This window comes from Patella vulgata, chromosome 6 (assembly GCF_932274485.2).
Source record: "Patella vulgata chromosome 6, xgPatVulg1.2, whole genome shotgun sequence".
Taxonomy (NCBI): Eukaryota; Metazoa; Mollusca; class Gastropoda; family Patellidae; genus Patella; species Patella vulgata.
In genome coordinates this window covers 45,594,015-45,614,784 of record NC_065884.2, presented here as the reverse complement: position 1 = coordinate 45,614,784, position 20,770 = coordinate 45,594,015, and the positions used below count along the sequence as shown (strand labels likewise).

General features: G+C 35.1%; 1 protein-coding gene across 3 annotated transcripts in view; it reads left to right on the top strand.

Moving 5' to 3' along the window:
* The window catches only part of LOC130013234 (twitchin-like), a 37,664-nt gene that overhangs the window by 11,703 nt on the left and 5,191 nt on the right, over positions 1-20,770 (top strand). The window contains exons 2-11 of one of the 3 annotated variants that reach the window (XM_056102026.1): positions 11,180-11,504; positions 13,950-13,965; positions 14,608-14,756; positions 15,179-15,334; positions 16,268-16,309; positions 17,905-17,920; positions 18,323-18,539; positions 18,800-18,890; positions 19,627-19,853; positions 20,102-20,193. In XM_056102026.1, the coding sequence (XP_055958001.1) occupies positions 11,189-11,504; positions 13,950-13,965; positions 14,608-14,756; positions 15,179-15,334; positions 16,268-16,309; positions 17,905-17,920; positions 18,323-18,539; positions 18,800-18,890; positions 19,627-19,853; positions 20,102-20,193 (1,322 nt within the window). In that variant the 5' untranslated portion in view covers positions 11,180-11,188. Of the gene's footprint in view, positions 1-11,179; positions 11,505-13,949; positions 13,966-14,607; positions 14,757-15,178; positions 15,335-16,267; positions 16,316-17,904; positions 17,921-18,322; positions 18,540-18,799; positions 18,891-19,626; positions 19,854-20,101; positions 20,194-20,770 lie in introns of all 3 variants that reach the window. The other 2 variants (XM_056102025.1, XM_056102027.1) reach the window with 2 other exon arrangements.

Below are 20,770 nucleotides of genomic sequence, written 5' to 3'. Positions count from 1 at the left end.
AATAAACATCATATATTATCTACATCTGGTTTTAAAATAGGTAACACTCAGTATGCTTTACACTGTAAATGAATCCCATGCTTCTAGAAGACCATCCTTTTACAATAAGTAACAGTTTATTTCTGGCTTAAGTTACCAACTATTCAGGGTCGTTGTAGTCTTTCAACGTCTTTGTGCGTTATAAAAGCTTTAAAAAGCAAAACCATAGCCTTTCACATGTAATTACATAATACTTCATCTAGACTGAAACCATTTGCTTGATATATGAGAGATGTTGGCATTTTTCCCTTTGAATAATCTTGTACATGATAAAAGAGATACTCCGTCAGCCATAAACTTTTCTAATAGAATTTATAGTTAGTTGGATGTAAGCCGTGATGGAAGCAGAATCGGTGTTACCTTTTACCGCCCAGATGCAAGTATCAAGGTTGATACAGTTTACCGGAGTTCGTCTGATCTTTCTTCTGATCCCGTGTCGACTTTTGTCATATTAAAACAAGAAGAAATGTTGTTCGTTTGCTATATATGTTGATACATTGATTATGCTCGGATGGGACAGAAAACCGAGGACCCGTGTACACATTGAAGTGCAGGTAAAAGATCCCTTGGCAGTAGGCCGAAGTGCCGCTGTCTGAGCAAAATTTATCTCATAGCACACTGTATGGCGTATGCCCGTCTTCATTGGCCTGGTGAACTGAACAGTATGTCGTTAAACCCCATTTCATTTCATTTCACCATACCTTTCATGCTCCAGTTTTCTGTGTAGAGGTGGCAAGATGGGTAGTCTTCAGGCTATAGGGGCAATGTTATCTGCCCCCCCCCCCCCCAACTACCTACTGCATCATACCCACCACCACTATCACCGAAAATCTCGGAACACTATTGTTGGAAACAGATTCGGAGAACTTGAGAAATTAGTCTTCTGAATTGAGATCGCGACAAAGCCCGATGCGTCTACTTCCGGATGTCAGGGTTACAGTAGCTTTATTCTTTTACATATATTTAAGCATTAACCTTTTTTTGTGTGTCTCTGTGTGTTCTTTAACATATCGATTACATTATCTATGACAAAAGATTGTGATATACAAATTTAAATATTGGAATCCTGAAACGCTGAACAGATGGAAGTGGCACTGACATAGTTGGCCTAGTAATTAAGTAATAACTTGACTATATGGGTGGTTATATTTAGTTAATGGTTTGATATATCATTAACAAGTTAAGAGAATTTGAACAGCTGTAGCAGGCAAGTTAGTACCCCCTCTGATTAAGACCTATATATTTTTGATATATCAGTACATAAGGGTAGTGTGTTAGTAAAATTATAGGTCTACATGTTTATTATATAGGTAAATGTCTATAGTAACAGATCTATCATTAATCTCAATAAATACTTATATATGTAGGTTAATGTAGATATACAGTAGGGGTCTTGAAGTACCACTTTATAAAGCCAATTGATAAACATCATGTTAACAAAATCTTCTTTGATTCTTAAAGAAAATACCACATTCAGATTTATGATGTCAATGTAATAACTCTGAATATATTCTCCTCTAGTCAACTAAATGTCACACAAGTTTTGGTGGCTTTTGGTGTCGGCCAATGACATAATGAAACATCATTGTCATAACGTTACTACTCTCTATATTTCTGTTGTTGGTCCCGTGAGAATTTTTAGTGAGTCGCGAAAGGACATGGAATTAACATAATATCTTTTTAGCCACCGTGTTTACATGATACTTGTATACATTATGTAAGATGTCTTCATGTGCATCAATCTGATTAAAACACGGGTCCTATTTCGTTTCGTTTATTATAGTTCAAAATTTCGTTTTACTCGACTTCACAACACTAGGATCTGGTGAATTTATTATATAACGGGCGTTTTAGTTGATGTGAGGAATTAGCCAATGAAATGGTCTGTTACGGCGAGTTCTTGGCGTTCTCTGCACGGAACTGTGGGTAAACATCTAGAAACGTCAACGCTGGTTGATTAATCAATGTCTGACGTCATAGGGCCAATAGCCGCTCGTATCCCAGTACAACTGGTCAGATCTTCATGTAGTGTAGACCATCGAAAGTATAAAAAAAACGAAACTATATACAGATCTGTATTTTTATCAGATTGCATGTACATATATGCCTACAGGCGCATTTCCAATTGAACGGCGAATAATTTCATTATACAACCTTCAAAACACAGAAAGAAAGGTGTTATATAGATATATGTATATATAGATTAATTTTGCTCTGACTCTAGCTTAAAGATCTTCAAAAGAACCCAAAAAGCCGACGAATTACTGATTGTTATCTAGGTACCTTATTCTTAAAGACTTTAATTGAAATATTTAAGGATTCAATATTTTCATTGGCTGAAATTTAGTTCTTAGCCAGTTAAAAGGTTGCATTCTTAAAATATGATATTCGTTGTCCAAAGGGGTCTTGGTTTTTCATCACAGACTATGTGTGGCATGCATGAGGCATATAGCACGTGCGACTTACATCATATATTAACAGTTATCTCAATATAAAATAGTTTTAAAGATAAAATAGTATATTGTTTATAAACATTACATACTTAAACAACTTATCGTCTTTTAATCTGTATCCAGGGTGACGTAATTTCATACAGCAATGATGGAAATTTTGAGTTCTGAGAGATGTTGTAACTTTAAATTGATTGAGTCCACCGATTTTTTTCTTTTGAACAGTTAGCACTGTACCATTGATGAATGGTCTTCGTATTATAGAATGTTTTCAGTGTCCACTTTTGATGTATACATTTGTGTTGCACAGTTTACATTCTGTTGATCAAGTTATGGCAAGTGATATGTATCAAGGGGGGTATATAATACGACATAAAAATCACGTTAAGTTTAAGGTCCGATCCGGTGGCGTAAAAGTCATGGTAAGTTTAAGGTTCGATCCTGTGACATCGAAGTCTCCTTCAGTTTAAGGTCCGATCCTGTGATTCACCGATATATAATACCTGAATGTACCGACTGGGCCTGGATATTGGTTCCCAACTGTTAAAACATGACAAGTAGATGGATGGGTGAATTCCTACCAACAACTTTACCTGTCAAAATAGAGGTCAAGTGCTGGAAGTTTAATAACAGGGTAGAATAATGAAGAAATCAGCCTACGTCTCGAATCTTAATACTTACTAATCTTTGACTAGATCTTGACGAGCTTCAAACAACAGGAGTTACGTGTATGTTTTCTCCATCCGGTAACCACATCTATAAAACATTCATGTTTCCACTGTGCAGGAATTTATGTCAAAGAATACTTGAGGTATCAATGATTCCGGAAGCTGGCGGCCAAATCTATTAAAACTACATATAGTAACTGTTGCAAGAGTCATGGTCTTATAATAGATAAACAGGCGCGCGGTAAGGGGAGAGAGGTGTCCGGATCCTCCCCTGTTCGCATTTATTTTATACAGGTATATTCATCGAAATAACGCCACCCCCATCCCCTCAAATGTAATCATCTAAATGAGCAGAAAAAGTGTCCCAGAGATCTGATTTGATAAATTTCTTGGGTAATCCTCCAGACCTTGACGTTGTTTCCACCTTGAGACCCCCCCCCCCCTTCTCAGATTCCTGACAAGGAGGGGAAGTAGGTTATGCTATCGGTTATTTAATAATCAAGCTGTCGGGCAGTGGTCTGAGAAAAGTCTGATCGTTAAGCGTGGCACCGAATGCTATAGGCACTGTTGGATTTATTCTCGAGATTATAAATATTTATTTTAAACACACAACCCCAGAACAATCATTCTCTCAAAACTCTAACCATGATAGACCAAATTAGTTAAAGTGTGCATGGAATTTACATTATTAATAACACAGCACTGTCGAGTTTAGTTTTATAATAGTTTGTTAGGCTACATTGGACATCTTTCCACGAAATGTTGTTTTCTAAGTCACCTCTTTGCTGAAAGTTACAAATTAACTGACGTATGCCTGCAGTATATATTAAGAGAACGTGAAAACCAGAAGTATAAAAATAAAATAAAAGTACCATAAAGAATTGATGCCAAGAAGAAAATGGCTCGTGTGTTAAAGGGTTGAAGAATTTGGACTTGGTCCAATTTTCTATAGTACAGTCTAACTTGTAATAATAATGGGTGCACATATTCATAGAAAGGGTATTTTGGTATCAACCCGGCATGCAGAGTCAGCAGCCAAGAGTGTTACTTATTTTGGATAAGGGGGGAAATATCTTTTCACTTACTCTTGCAAGATACATCAACTTCATGGTCTGTTTTTATTTTCACGTCTGTTTCCAGTTTCCTCGTCTGCTTCTAGTTTTCACTAGAGGCATAGCCTTCGCCATCGGTATTTACCATTTTATCTTGGCGTTTACATATCAGCAAGTCATTCCTTTTGAAAATTAGACTACATGATGTTTATTTGATTGCTCCAAACTTTAGTAACTATTTTCTTACTCTACAAATAAACACAGACGTCTTCCAGCATAAACGTCTGGTTTTAATTCCAATTTACCACCAATTTTTGTAACATATCGTAGTCAGTGTCTCTGGTAGATTTGCCGCCATCGCAACAATTTCTATGGTTATATAAGATGTTTATTTGATGTGCGGTGCTCTGAATAACTACACTTTCAGAAGTATGCAACCCATTCCGTTTGACATTCCTCCATATAGTGAATTAACAGCTAATCGCATTGATATAGATTATATTATGGCACCCACAGAGCACCAAATAAATCAGTTAGAAAACTCAATTGAAATGAAAGAATCTCCGGAAGAGGACATGTTATGCGACTTTTATCAACTCATTTGACTGATTCCATATACTTCCAGAAGAGTGTGAGGGGTGGCTATATCCAAAGACTCTTGAATCTATTCGTTTTTGCTTTAATTCCATTTCATATCCACTGAGTTGTCACGCAAATACTCTTTAACTAGAACTTTATAATTTTAAGACTTTATTATTGTATACACATTTTCTTCATAGCCCACCCAATTGGTGCCAAAAAATTCATCCAGTATACACATTTGGACATAAGTATGATTGGTCGTTTTCAACTCCACCGATAAAAGCTCCTGAAAAGCCCTTCAAAAATTACTAGCATATAAAATGTCAACCGTTATACATATTATTACACTATATTAACGTGCTTCTTCACCATTGGCGTAACCAAAGGTGATGAAAAGGACATCAATAGTATCCAGTAGCCCGTTCGTTTGAGAGCAGAGAGTGTCCAGTAGTTATAAATGTTTAGCTTAGTAGCGAATGCTTTATAGGGTGTTTTGTTGTGGGGATCCTTCTAGAAATATTAGGCGAAAATACGGTTATTGTGAAACGTTTACAGAGTGAACATATGTATTGAACACCTATAATCTAAAAACACTATAGCTGGAGAAGGTACTGTTGCTGCGGTAAAGTTGTCTTGAATAAAATAGACTATAGTATGCCATCAAAAATTGAAAATGAAAAATTGAAGAAATTTATAGGTCAAGACGGTTAACCAACTGATATTTATATACTGATACGGACTGAAAACGCACAACTGATTTAATTGGAAGTCAGCCACCCCACCCTCCCCGAAAAAAAATTACAGACCATAGTTCTAAAAATACCTACTGTTTGTAATAGACAGCAGTCAGGGTTCATCATGTCGAGTATTGATTTCGGGACGTGGCACCTTGCACCCAGTCTCATATTAGCCTATTGGTTATGTTCTGACATCTATCTGCCATATGTTTTGTACTGACTTGCCCAATGGCCCACTGTCGTGGGGTCCCTGTCTTGTTACTATGTTCATTGTTCAAAGTTTGCTAGAGAACGATTTTCTGGGCTGGAAAACGCGTTTGCGGCTGTCCAATTTTCGAAATTTTCCGGAGGAAGAGCAGTGACGAATCATGGCGAGGGCAACAGAGGCAAATGCCTTGGCCCGGCGATTTGGTGACAATTTTTTTATATTTGTTAAAATCGTGAAACATAGTGGCCTTATTTCAATGAGTTGATATCAGAAATGTTTCCATAACCTGAAACCCGAAATAATATTTCTGTTTGACAGGTAGCGGTCTTGTTAATTGTCCAATATTTCCGCCAGGCCCCCGTTTCTCACTCAACCAGCTGACTTGACAAAAATCGATATCATCGGGCCCGGACTGGCAGTGGGACCCCCTTCTCACTTGTTCCCTCTCTGCATAGTTTTTTTTCTGTTTAGAACTAAGTATATGACTTCAGGCACGGGATATACTCCACAGACCACCATTTCAGGTCGAAATTCCAAACAATTACTCGGGGGGAAGAGCCCCGGATCCCTTAAACCCCAGGAGGATAACCCACCCCCACCCCAGGGTATCATCTTGTCACAGGGGCCCGGCAGTTAGGCTGCCTCAGGGTCTGGCGACCTCATGATCCGTCACTGGGGAGAACCCCGGTACCCCCTTTCCTACCACCCCCCCCCTAAAAGTTCATTGCCCCTCCGCAGCCAGCAGGCTGACTACGGGCCTGCTGGAAGTGCTGAGAAGACATAATGCCGAATTGTTAGAATTATTGTAGGCTTGATACCAACCTTCACAGTAAAGTATGCACAACGGGTAAAAATCAACAGTCAGCCATGTGTGTCGGCGAAACCTCGTCTAGTAGTGGAGATGAGAGGCTGCTTGTGGGATCCTTCTTTACTCTCTTTGCAGTGCTGCTTCTGGTGGCACTGGTACTCATTTCGTTTTATACTGACACAATGACGCGTGTATACCCCATGTATGCACCATAAAATTGTGAATTTCAACATTCCTTTTCTGTCAAATTCATTTTATTTTTTTTGTGTTAGAGAACTGATCTGTCGTGTGTTTACGGCATTCTCAGTGAAGTTACCGTCGTGATCTAGTGTTGCTGTATGTCGTGTACATGTATTTCTCAAACGAGATGTACAGATATATCCATTATAAAAGTGATGGTTTTCCATTGGGTTTCATTTAGATAACAAACAAGCACATCAGTATTATCTCAACGTTTTTAGTAGCTAGGTTTCATTATGTTAACTTCCTTGATATGAAATGGAATGGGGTTAACGTGCTACTTTTGTGCACCACTGGACTAATGAAGACGGGAGTATGTCATACACTATGCTATGAGGGACAACGGTGCTATGGCCTATTCTTACTTCGAATTCCAACTGTCAAGGTTTTTTTTTTAAAACGTGCACGCCAATATGTACGATTGACTAGACTCTGTCTTGCACCCACAAACAAGGGGAAACCATGCTGGAAAATTCTGGGAAACTTCCTCGTACCTTACCTTACGCCGCGGCTAACTCCTTTGTATATAACAATATCTTCTCTACTTTGTTAATTAAATTAAATCCACGTTGATGCTCCCCTGTCAGTGGCATGCTAAAACGTTTTTGTCTGTAGTTTATTTTGAAGTTTAATTTTAAATAATTGGGTATGACTTTAGAATGTTTATTGGCAAGATGTAATAAATGTTATGTAATCTGTCCACATTCTTTTCACAATAAATGTCAGTTGCTGTTTTGTTTTTAGTTTTGTTTTTGGCGTGTATTTGGAATACATCTCTTTAATGTACTTTGTCACATTTTAGACAGTAAGCAGTAAACACGAGCAAGATCGGCTGACATTTGCTAAATATAGGACCAGAACCCGGCGTAGGTTGACATCCGTTTTATTATTCACCGGCCTAAGCACAGACCGACAAACATTTTGCTAAATATAAACGCATGCTTTATTTTAAGAAGCATTTAGGAATATTGTAGAGATGCACAAACATGTTTCTGAATTCATCTGAATGTCATTCATTTTTGGCTAGTTTCATATTGGGAATTTTTTTGTTCTGTAAATAATGGAAGAATTAGACCATTACATTGATCGTTGCTGTTTTTACGAACATATTGATTATTTGGATTAAATATTATACCAAACACAAATCCATCACAATTTACGCATACAGCCATGTATATTGCCACAAGAAATTTTGTGTTTGGGCCAAAATAACATTCTGTAGTTAAATAATAATATCCGCCCAATGTTGTGGAGACTTACGCCAAGGTAGTGGCAATGACAAAAATTTTGACTCATTTCTACTTCCTTTGGCTCGTTTACCAATGTAATCAGTTGGAATTTCCAATGGAATTAAGAATATTTTTTATCTTAATAACATTAACCGGGTGCAAGCACGATCGAAATTTTCTAATATAAAACAGCACTAGTAAAATATGAATGATTTATTATTTATGATGATTTCGGTGCCAAGAACACCAGGGCCATAATAATCATCACCCGCATCAACAGCCTATATATAGTTAGTTTGGTTTAGCTAGTGGTATGTTGTTCCGTTTAGCAATTACCGAATGGGTGATTTACCTTTCTCCTAAGATATCTGCGCTTATATACATGGCAAACTGCGGGCGGTGTCGTGTTTCTGCCTCCCACTTATATACAATATATAGCGGGTCAAAACAGTTCAAATAATTGCATGCATACCACTCTCATCTATAAACTTATTGCTTTTCTTATCTCTTAACTAAACCATGTAAATGTAAATGTGTAGTTTATCTGACTTGTATGTAAAGTTGTTATGAAACCAATGAACCCAAATGACCAACACAAACAGTGAAGCAAATGATATGGCATATTCTTGAAGCAATGACTCGAGAACTCCCTCTCTAGCCATTGCTGTATTGAGACTGAAAACTTGAGTTTTTGAAGGAATCTCTCCTGAGTAAAATATGGGGAATTTTCATGACTTAACCGGGTGAGTTATCCTAGAGTTTGGTAGTGCTGATTTAAAGAAAAAATTTACCCTTGGATGCATCGGGAAAAAACATCGATACTCGCATAGGTAAATTGGCTGAAACTCGCTATTGGAACGAAAATCCTTTGACTCAAATCGCCGATATAAATTCTATAAACGTGTACCAATTATTACTGCCTACCTATAAATATTCGTAAAAATTTATCCATTTTTGTGAAGAAGATCCATGAATTATTTACTTATCACAAAAGCACACGTCATATTTCTATCTAGTTGAAACACAATACGTAACATGACAGTTCTTCTATTTGATCTGCTGTGTGGTCCAAGAGATGATAAAAAAATTCCAAGTGTGCGGAGATAAATGTTTATATTGTAGCTATTTTGGATAGCCTCGTTTATCACATAATTAGTTTCTCTGCAATATTCTGTTATGTTCTAGCTAATTGAGCGTATTACATTTAGCGCGTTCTGACATAATGTAGCTGCGTTTGTCACCAGACACTTTACGATAACATATTTAGAGCTCTGGTTAATCCTGATTGATCTTGTCACGTCGCAATGTACTGGTTGTTGATCGGACTGTTAACCAGTCATAATTTGGGACACAAATTTGCACTGAGTATGGCAGTGTTTGAGCGGGATTAGGTCCAATCAAACGAAACACTGATGATAAAATGGCGTTAGCTATAGAATTTATTCATGCAAGCATCGAATTGGCGGTCAAGTTTACCTAATTTTAAAATGTCGACTTTTGACGAAAATTCTGCTCATTGGTGTTGAAAAGTTAAGGTGCTCATATTGACCATTATTATTCAGTCTGCGTGACTAGTCTGAAAATGGGATTTGTTCAAAATAATTTTGGTGGTGATTAGGAGTGAATAAAATATAATATACAACTTAAATCGGTTTAACCACAACACTGTATTACTAAAATTACACTAAATAATACTACTGCTGAATACCTCTAAAAGGGAAGTCCCAATCTCTATTCCATTCACATATTCCCAGCAGTGTTTCGTTGGTTAGACCAGAGCCATTTCTCGGGCTATTGCTTAAGGAATATGTTCTAGTCCTTACATTTGTAATCCTGAAGGCACAAAACGTTCTTCTTGCTAATATCAATGAAATATCCTAGGCGAAAAATTAGTTCAGACCTTAAAATCGTCACATCTAATGAGCGACTTTAAAATCATCACATCTAATGAACGATGCAGTAGGGTCAAGTAATTGAAATCTGAACCGTTGTAGTCGTATTTTGGGTCAATGCGGCTAGGCTCGCAATGGCGTGGTGGGGCGGTCGCGGCAAAGGTGGCGGGGAAATGAAATGAAATGAAATGGGGTTTAACGTCCTACTGTTCTGCTCCTAACCTGGGCTAATGAAGACGGGCATACGCCATACAGTGATCGTAGTTCAGAAGGTCGCCAGTAAGCCACCGAGAGGAGCGTTGTGAGCACTCGAAAAAATTTTGAAATTTTGCTGTAAAATTATAAAAGCACCCTTTTGGGGTTAATGGAATTTTGCAGTTTTGAGCGAAATTTGCTCTTAAAATTGCTTAAATTCTAATTCATTTATATTTTGCCTTTCTACACACTTATTACAGCAAAGTTTCCTAAATGATATTTAGTAGTGTATTTATAAGTTCACGAAATTTTTACAATTTTGAACCCGTTTGCTGTTAGAATCGTCTGGACTCCTTGTTCAGAATTTTGGAGTTCAAACAATTGGGTTCACAATTGCAAAAATTTCGTATTATCGCCAGCTATATCAGTACATGCAAGCTACCTTTGAGGTATAGAGCGCGAAATGTTTGCAGTTTTAAGGACATTTTTCTTCTAAAAATTGCTCAAGCCCTATATCCATCTGACAACTCATATTTGGTGCCTTCGGCGTCCTTTTGGAAGTTTACTAAGGAAGCAAATATTTAACATTCCATGGCCAATAAAATGTTGCTAAAGAAGAAATAAATCCTGCTAAAAACATAACTTTTGTTTTCAGCCTGTAAGATTTTTGCAGTGACATTGAAAAGGAACCTCGGAATACTAAATAGAAGCAGGGTTGGGGGATTACCAGATATTTAAATTCTTTATTTTAGAAACAGTTTATATATAATTTAAACCTTCTGACCCTGTTCAGTATCTTTCAACATTATTTTTATGTCAATTAAGATTGTGCGCATACCTTTACACACAATATAGAGAATGCCAATCGGGCCTACATCTTCTGTAAACTGTTTATTATACGCTTTAAAGTAGAATTTCAAGAACGGGCTGTCATATCTGATTACATCAAAAGCATGAACCTTGAAAGTAAAATCATAAATTTTATTAGCCGACTTTTGCTCAGAATTTCTAACATCTTATATGTCCTTTCTGGTTGATAAGAAGTCTTCAAGTATTTTATTATTGTGTTTTTCAGGTAGATTAACATCATGGGGGTAGGTGACGACGTTGCACCGCGCTTTACACAGAAACCGTCGTTGAAACAAGAGGACAATGGACAACGACTCGTCTTTCAGTGTACCCTTGAGGCCTCCCCGAAACCAGATATTCAGTGGTTTCAAGGTACAAACGCTATATCAGGATCTAATCGTATTAAAATGCGGGTTGATCCAGCCGGTGGAGGCCAAACATATAATGTTATCATGGAAATTGTAAATGTGACTCAAAACGATGCTGGAACATATAAAGTAGTTGCTAAGAACAGGCTAGGAGAAGTTTCTGCTTCCATAAACCTAAATTTTAGCGGTAAGTGTGAATTTAAAAATATCACAGACCCTTGAAACACAAATTTGTGTACATTCAGAATAGTTTTGTAGTTCTGACAGTGGAAAAAGAATCATTCGGGGATGTGGGGTAGGTTTAGGAGTTCCAGGTAAGACCTTTCACGCGTTTTTTTGAGAGGTGTCGAATGTGACGAATCCTTTGTGAGAACCAAAACATAAGACGCATTATCCAGAGAAATAAACGTTAGTTGTATATTAAGAGAATACAAGATAAATGGATGAGTGTCATTCTGGGAATGTAGAATATGTTCATTAGCCATGGAAGTCTGTAAGGAAAACCCTATAGAATTTTCAACGGGTTTGGCAAATTATATTTCCAGACATATTTGATTTCTAAAGCTTTTGAAAGTGGTATTATACAGAATATACAGAACAAGGTTCTCGATGGAATGTTTTAAAGTATATGATCGTCAGTTAAGGGATCTCCATTCTCTAGCAATCTACACTACAGTGAAAGTTGAATCTCTATAAGGAATGTCAGTCCAAAAATGGTTCATTTCCGTTCAGTATTATTTACAAATAAATTGAATTTTTTTTCGTTGAAATCTTTCGACTGCCTTCTTTATAATCTGATTGAATCCAATTTGATTATCTAGTTTTGAGATTCTGATATTGTTTCTTAACTAAATTCTGAATAATCAAATTGGGTGAAAAATTGGATTTTGTTCGAAAATCCAATGACGATGGTGGTATTGTTCACTTGGGTTGTGGAAATTTAATGTCCCTAACCTTTCCCACCACCAACACACATACCCATTTACGTTCAAATTTATGAAATCTTTGAAACATGATAGCTCATCGTGGTATAAGAGCTATAACCCTACCGAATTTTAAAATTTCAGATCATAATTTTTGAAAGCGTTTTTCTGAGCTACCTTTACTACCACATTTTGACGTTAAAGTTCTTAATCGAATTCATTAGAACTCAGTAGCGTTGTTCATACAGGGACATGAGGAGGAACCACCTCAAAGTTAAGAATACTTTTGATGGTGTACCATGAAGTTGCCCCCCTGTTTACATTCAAACTCATGCAATCTTTGGAACACATACAAGGCATATTTTTGGGCATATTTTTTTTAAAACTCGGTGAGATTGGTCAGTGTTACCAATCTGATTAAAATACAGATCTATACTTCTTTTCGGTTTTTTTATACATTCGATGGCCTACACTTCATGAAGATTTGGGAGAACGGAGACGGTCCTGCACATTTTCTCACATATGCCATCATATGTGGATTGTGGGTTATGTTTAAGAATTTGGGGGAGGGGGAGGGGGTAAGTCTCCGCATAAGCACTGGCCTAGGATAATGAAAATTTGGTTCGTGATATTTCCTAGGTTTATTAAAAATATATGCACTACATTAGATTTATACTGTTGACGTCATAAGTGCAGGACCGTCTCCGATGTAGCGACCTCCGAAGATCTGACCGGTTGTCGTGGGATGTCGCGGGCTAAATCTATTTATTAAGGTCAGCTCAATTTTTGCCAAGGTCGCTGAGATGTGATTATTGGCGAGATTATAGGTTAGGGTTAAGAATTTGGGAGAGAGGGTTAAGTCTCCACAAAAGCACTGACCTTAATTGCGACCTTTGACCAAACTTGAAGTTGGCCTTGTCAAATAGATCTAACCGAGGTCACGTCATCGGTCATACGAGCGGCTTTTGATCCTATGGCGTCAGACATTTGATTAACCAATCAGCATTGGTATTTCTAGTGGGTTACCCACAGTTCCGTGCACCTCACGCCAAAAACTCGCCGTAACAGACTATTTTATTGAACTATAAAAATCGAAACGAAATAGGATCTGTCACTGTTACATACGAAAGAACATTATCAAATTTCCAAATTTTCAGATCGTAGATTTCAAATACTTTTTTCGAAGTTTTCTTGTTTACATTTTGGACTGTGAATACATACAACTAAATGTATTTTGATTTTGAAAACTATGATAGTATTCATTGTCAAGAAATAACCCAATCAAATTTTGCAATTTACGAATCGTATATTTACAAGGCATTTTGCTCCGAGTTATTTTTCATTTTATATTTTTACTTTTAAGGCTTAGTTCATAACTAATTTTTAAAAAAAATTCTGTGGGATTTATTAAAAATGATGTTAGATTTATCCCAGACAACATTTTGCAACAAGTTACTAAGTTTTATTAAGTTGATATACAGGGCCACAATAATATATATCATAGAAAAGAAATATTCAACGTTTGATTGGATATTTAGTCATATATAGATAAGGCCTAATAAAATGCTCAATATTTAGGTCGGGACAGGGAAACCAATATACATATTATATACATAGTTATTGTTATCCATAAATAGTGTGATACATATTATATGTTCTATTAAATTTTTATATAATATATGATTAACTTTCTTTTTCTTCAATTCCAGCTGGTCAACAAAAACAGTAAGTTTTCTTCCTTCTTTAACTCCCGCCACCCCCACCACAAATCCCCATCCCCACCTTCAATAAAGAAAACCCAGATAAAACAACAGAATCGATTTCGTTTATATCGGAAACTTATGAGCCCCGAATATATAAAATCAATATTTCACGAGGAAAGAGGTTTATGGGTTTTAGAAAAATGTAATGAAAGAAAGTAGGATACTGACCGTGCCCTTGTTCAGGTGGATAATGGTAAGGGGTCGAAGGATGGAGAACCACAGCTGCTTGCAATCCTCATCCTCGGGAGGATGCACAATCCTTGGCATCTTCGCATGGACTGACCTATATTGTATAGAGGTCAGGTCAAACACTCACAACATGGCAGAGCTATCGACTGTCGTACAGCAACGTGACTTTAGTAGTTCAGTTATATCGTGTCATGTAAATGCCTGTAAAATAAAAGAGAATTATAAATGGAAGAGAAATCAGTTTGAATTTCGAAACAACAGAGAATAATGATATGGTGAATTTTATTGGTTTCAGTATTCACTGCTACACAGGTTGTTTGCTGTGCTCATTTGACATTTGATCATTCAAATGGCCGAGAAAGTGCATTCAAGTTCCAACATCATCTTTAAAATAATATTTGTTTTTTTATTTTAGACAAAATGGTGTGGCACCAAATTTTATTACAAAACCAATGACCAGACAAGAAAACAATGGCAAGAAATTATTTTTTGAATGTCAACTAGCAGCAGATCCCGCCCCTAATATTACATGGTTTAGAGATGCCACACCTATAACAGCAGGAGGTATGATAAAATAAATTATTATTATATTTATGTTAGCCTAATTACACTTATTCAACAAAGTGATAACTAACTACTGCAGCTACATATGAGAGACCTGTTCTGTGGTTTCTTTTTGTCACTGGTCCAAGACAGAGTGCCTGTCTAGTCATTCGGATAAAACAAGAAACCAAGGTCTTGTGTAAAATAACTCTTAACAGTTAGAATCAGAAAAAGACTAGGCAGTAGCACTGCTGTCTTGGCAAAATATCCCTGATAGCACACTGCATGGGCAATTTCCTATTTTCATTAGCCCAGTTGATGTATAAAAGTAGGACACAAGTCACAAACGCCATTTCATTTCATAAAAAATTTGTTGTTAAAATAATGATTTTTGACATATTTTATTATGAATTTTAAAAACCCCCAAACTTGTCTACTTACAGGACGATTCAAGATCAAAGCTGACTGTAAGGAACCAAAAAAATATTTCTTAAGTTTAGAAATTAATGATGTTAACGCACAAGATGCTGGAAATTATAAGGTTACAGCTAAAAATGATCTTGGTGAAAGCAATGCAACAATCAGACTTAACTTTGACAGTAAGCTTTTTACTCAGTTTGAATTAATTAACAATTTGTTTTACTATTAAATATGATGTTTTCATGTACCGGGTATGTGTATTTTAGTATGTGTTATTTCAATGTAGCTTTCAATATTGTATATAGCTTTCAATATTGTAGCTTTAAATGTCTAATCATATAGTTTTTATTGTTTATGTAAGCTTTGGAAAATAAGTTTAAATAGTGATATATTATACTTCAACTGAAAAAAAAAGGATTGTTCAATTAATTTACAGTAAGACCTTGAGGGACATCTAGATATACCCTTGTGAAAAATATTTTTTGATGGAAATTGGTTTGAAATGTAAATGGGTATATAAATTAAACTCCTTTTGGAGAATCCAGTCCTAGTTTATTCCTGATTTCTAAAAACTTCATATGGTGACAGAACATACATAAATAAATTGAGGCAAGGATATCTGTAAGGAAATGGGTAATACACAATTTTATTCCGAACCCTTTCGATTCTATTTTCTGAACCATACAATTTATTACCTTAAAACATATAATTTATTATCCTGAACCATATCATTTTTATTATACCTGAACCATGTCATTTATTATTCTGAACCGTATCATTCCTGAAATCATGAACCATGCCATTTATTATCATTAACCATATCATTTATTATCATGAACCATATTTATTGTTTTAAATCGTATCATTTGTTATCATGAACCATATCATCTAATGTCATCCCTTCCAGCCTTCAGTCATAAACAAAATTCACATTTTCAATTTCTTGTGTTGTCATTTACATTCTTACCAATGTAGGCCCTACAAGGTCCTTGGGCATCTTTTGTTTTCATCATCAGCCATGTCATTAATCTTACCCATTTCGTTCAATATGTCTTTATTTGAACAGTTTATTTGTCAATCTTGGTGTCAATGTGAGAACTGTTTGCTTTTAGATCAGGAATTTGAGACTGAATTAGAACAAGGTGGGGATGAAGGTCAGGGTACTATATAATTCTAAATTTCATTTGGATTTTGGGACTTTTCTGTTGATGACTTTTCTAAAATTCTAAATGGATGCTCTCTTTCATTTGACGTCTCTTCTGACTTTTATGAGGCTGCTAACTGAATTGAAGCTCTCTTAATGCATATTCATAATTACAAATTGATTTGTGCATATACAATGGCTGGAAATTTTTGGCAAGTTCTCTGCTCAACTAATATATGATAATGGTGTTTTTAGGGGGCAAAATGAAGCTTTTACAAACTGTTTTAAAATTAAATTTGAAAATGTGTGTGAAATTTTTGTTACTTTTTTGAATTTATAATATTTTTACAAAATGTTAAGCACTTAAAGCTTGATTTTAGAAGCTGTGAAAGCGTATAGAATTTTAATAAACTAATGTTAAATTCTTTTATATTAATAACACACGACTTGAAACTGGATAGTAACTTGGTAATGTTTTTGTGGATTCAGACCACCATATCTCTCATGTTAAACTCTAATCATTAATGATTAGAAATTGCATCTTATGAATAATATTTTATCATAAGCTTACTTATTGTATTTCATTTTTGAAACAAAAAATCTGCAAAAAAGCGGATAGAATTTTGGCTTATAATGTACAAATATTGTACTAATATGCAACATTTCCTGATTTACTATTATGCACTTTTTCCATAGTAACGAGTGTTACACGATTTCAAGTGTGTTTTATTAATATATATTTAGAAGTATTATTATTAATAAGTGTGTTTGATTATATTAATGATCTCAGGTTGTCATGGTGATCAAAAGGGAGGTGACCAACCATTGACTACCTACTTTCAGTTTTTAACCTTACACTAACTTACAGGTGCCGAATCCACAGGTACAGTCACACAACCCGTCTTTATTCAGAAACCACAAATAAGACAGGCGGGTGAAAAGATTTTTATAGAATGCAAACTATCAGCAGAACCTAAACCCACCGTAAAATGGATGTTCCAAAATAAAACTATATTTAAATCATCTCGCATCAACATGACAGAACGCACAGAAGGCGCAACCCACTCTGTGATATTAGAAATTAATAGCGTAACAGTTAAAGATGGCGGTGAATATAAAGCAATAGCTAAAAATACGCATGGTGAAGCAACTGCAACCATAACTCTTAATTTTGAAGGTGGGTGATGTGGTGTTACATACATGAAACAGAGCATAGCTTCCTATCGATAATATATCACTGAATATCAAAAGACTATTGTTTATTAGTATTATAATTCTTTGCTGTGTTTAAATTTTTTTAGAATTTGTAGAGAGTTTTTTTTTACTAATCTACAAGGAATTTTATTAATTTAACAATTTCAACATAACAAATTAACAAATTATGTTTACTGAATTTTATAATAATTTATTTTTCTCAAAAATGATACATGTCACAGCTTTTTTCAGACAAACAGGTATTGCTTTATCAGTAGTTTATCTCATGTCTTTTTTTATTATGTTAGTTTAACATAAGTTTATATACAGTATAATAATATTTTAATAATTTATATGTATTAATAGACTAAGTTACATGTATTAAATTTGTTATTGTTATTTATTTTGCAGATGCTAAAAAACCCATGTAAGTATGCTATAAATGATATCAGTTTGACATTTTGATAAAACAGGGCCATGTCTTTTTTTTTTGGAAGAGTAGGTGACTTAAATTCTCAATGTACAGTACATTTGTAAATAAACAGAGATCTAACCTATTTTCCATGGCATGATAAACAGAGAGCTAACCTATTTTCCATGGCATTTACCTATATTTTAGGTCTATCAGCTAAGTCAGGACATCATCATATAACTCTGCATCACGTTATGTATGGACAAAGATGAAAAAAATTAATGTCTAGAATTTTATTATTTAATTGGGCCATTCTAATAACGATCTTTAATAAGTGAGGACAAACGAATCAAGGAATTTTATCCATTTGGTCAAAATAGTTTCATGTATTGTACAACATAGATATTAATATTACAGATTGCCTGAAGGCAAGGCCCCCCATTTCACATCGAAACCTGTGATCAAACAAGAAAAAACACAGTTGTTAATGACCTGTAGCCTGGAAGCTAAACCCACTCCGCAGATCCGATGGTACCATGAGGACAAGGAGATTGGTGCTGGTGGACGTATTGCCATCACTCTTGACAGAAGTGCCAGTGGACCTGATACATATAACGCAGTTCTTAAAATCAAGGTTAATAATTATTTTATTTTAAAGAAGAAAAATGTGGAGATACCAGATTTATATTAACATGACCTTCAATTCAAGTGTTGCCAGAAAAGATATTCTTAAAAACAACCATATTGGATTTGAACGATTTTTTGAACAGCAAACAAAGTTAAAATTTAAATTCAGTTCTTGCCAGAAAAGATGGTGTTAGAAATAGCCATATTGTATTATTCAATTTGAAAGATTTAAAGTTTTATTTCTACAACTGCAATTTTTTTCTACAGGATCCAAAAGGTGAAGATGGTGGTTCATATAAATGCACCGCTGCCAATGATTTTGGTGAATCTAATGCTAACATCACACTTAACTTTTCTGGTAATTATTTTCTTGTTTTTGTTTTTACATTCATTGGCTGCATCTGCTATAATTAAGATGGCAACAGCAGATGGTTATTGGCAATATTGTCTTTGTTCCAAGTGATATTTCACAATTTTAAGTTTCTAATTTTAAAACAGGGTGCCATTTTTAATTACAATCCAATTCAAATCCGTTGATGTATCTGGACTTTATGTAAGTACAAATCTTACTAAAGTTAAGTGTAAAAGGGTTTTATTTTGTCAGAATAGTGTCTATTGTCTAAAGTAAGGTGTTGGAATAAACATTAAATTAAATATTAAATATTCCCCAATAACAAGTAGGAAGTTGAACTACCATTCTTTTCCATTCCATTTCTAGTTAATCTTATTTGTTAAATCATAAAGTTTTCAAGAACAGAAAACACATGTGAAATTGAAAAAGTTACCTGATGACTGTTTCATTTTCTAAAATAATAAGGTCCAGCTTAGATATACAGTCAACATTCCGACATGAAATGTCTCCCAAATGCACACAACAACAGGAACGTGTGCTTCAAATTTTTGTTTGAATTGGGGTTGACTGGAAATGCAAAAACATCCCTTACCGTCTGTTTGTCAACTGTCAGTCATACATATATGGTGCTAACAGTCGTCACATCCACTAATAGCACTGAAAAATGAAGTTAAATTTGAGGCGTAATAGGTAATCAAAAAAAAACCCCGATAATTAATTAAAAAATACGATTTATTTTCAGGTGGTGACAAACCTAAAGGAGACGGAGAAGCTCCACAGTTCACTGAAAAACCCAAAGTTATCCAAGATCCCAGTGGCAAGAAACTATCCATTGAATGTGTGTGTAAGGCCAAACCAAAACCTGATCTAGAATGGTTTAAAGGAACTAGTTCATTGAAATTAGGTGGAAGAATATCATCAACTGTCACAGAAAAAAATGGAACTTACGTCATCATATTAGAAATTCAGGTTAGTTGCTTTTCTTCTAGAAAGTTTATTTTAAAAAAAAAATGGACTTTTGAATATTAAAAATTTGACTAGAAAACTTATTTTTGTTGTAATCTTGAGAATGTTTGAATTTTGATTACTAAAGTTTGGATGAGAAAACTTTTTTTGTTGGTGTAATTTCAAGTCTTGATCTCTACTTGAGCTATTATAAACTGGATATTATATGTTTCTTGATACCTTTCTGAAAATATTTTTATTGGTTTTTGTAGAATTTCACAGCAGAAGATGGTGGACAGTATAAAGTAACAGCTAAGAATGCAAGTGGTGAAAGCAGTGCTAATATCTCTCTTAACTTGGGAAAGTAAGTCTTTGAATTCATATAAAATAAGAATCTGTTCCACCATTCATACTTGACTGCGATGTTACCCATGGTGCTAACATCTTTCTTAACTTCTGAAAAAATAAGTTTTTAACAGAATTTATTTACTGTGATATCACCCCAGGTGGAAGCAGACATTGAATAAATCCATTGTAACACACACACACACACACCCTTTCAAATAATCCTCGTAGCCAGATTCCTGTTTACAGTTTGAATTGTTTTTAAAATTCCAAAATATAGAATTTTCTAAATGCCTGAAAACCTTCTACATTAAAGATCTCAGCTAGAATGATCCTACCACATTAAAGATCTAAGCTAAAATGATCCCAATATGACCCAGGAAGTTGGTTTGTTAGGAAAATTCATCCTAGGAGATGATTAGATAATATTCACGCTGGTTGTCTCGTTCATATAATTAAAACACTAAAATTCCACACTATTACATGCAAAGTTATGAAAGAAATTCTGTATATTAAGCATTTACTGTGTCATGAAGACCCTCATAAAACATTATGCTAACTGTTACGCTTTGATCTCACAAGTGAATGGTTACACA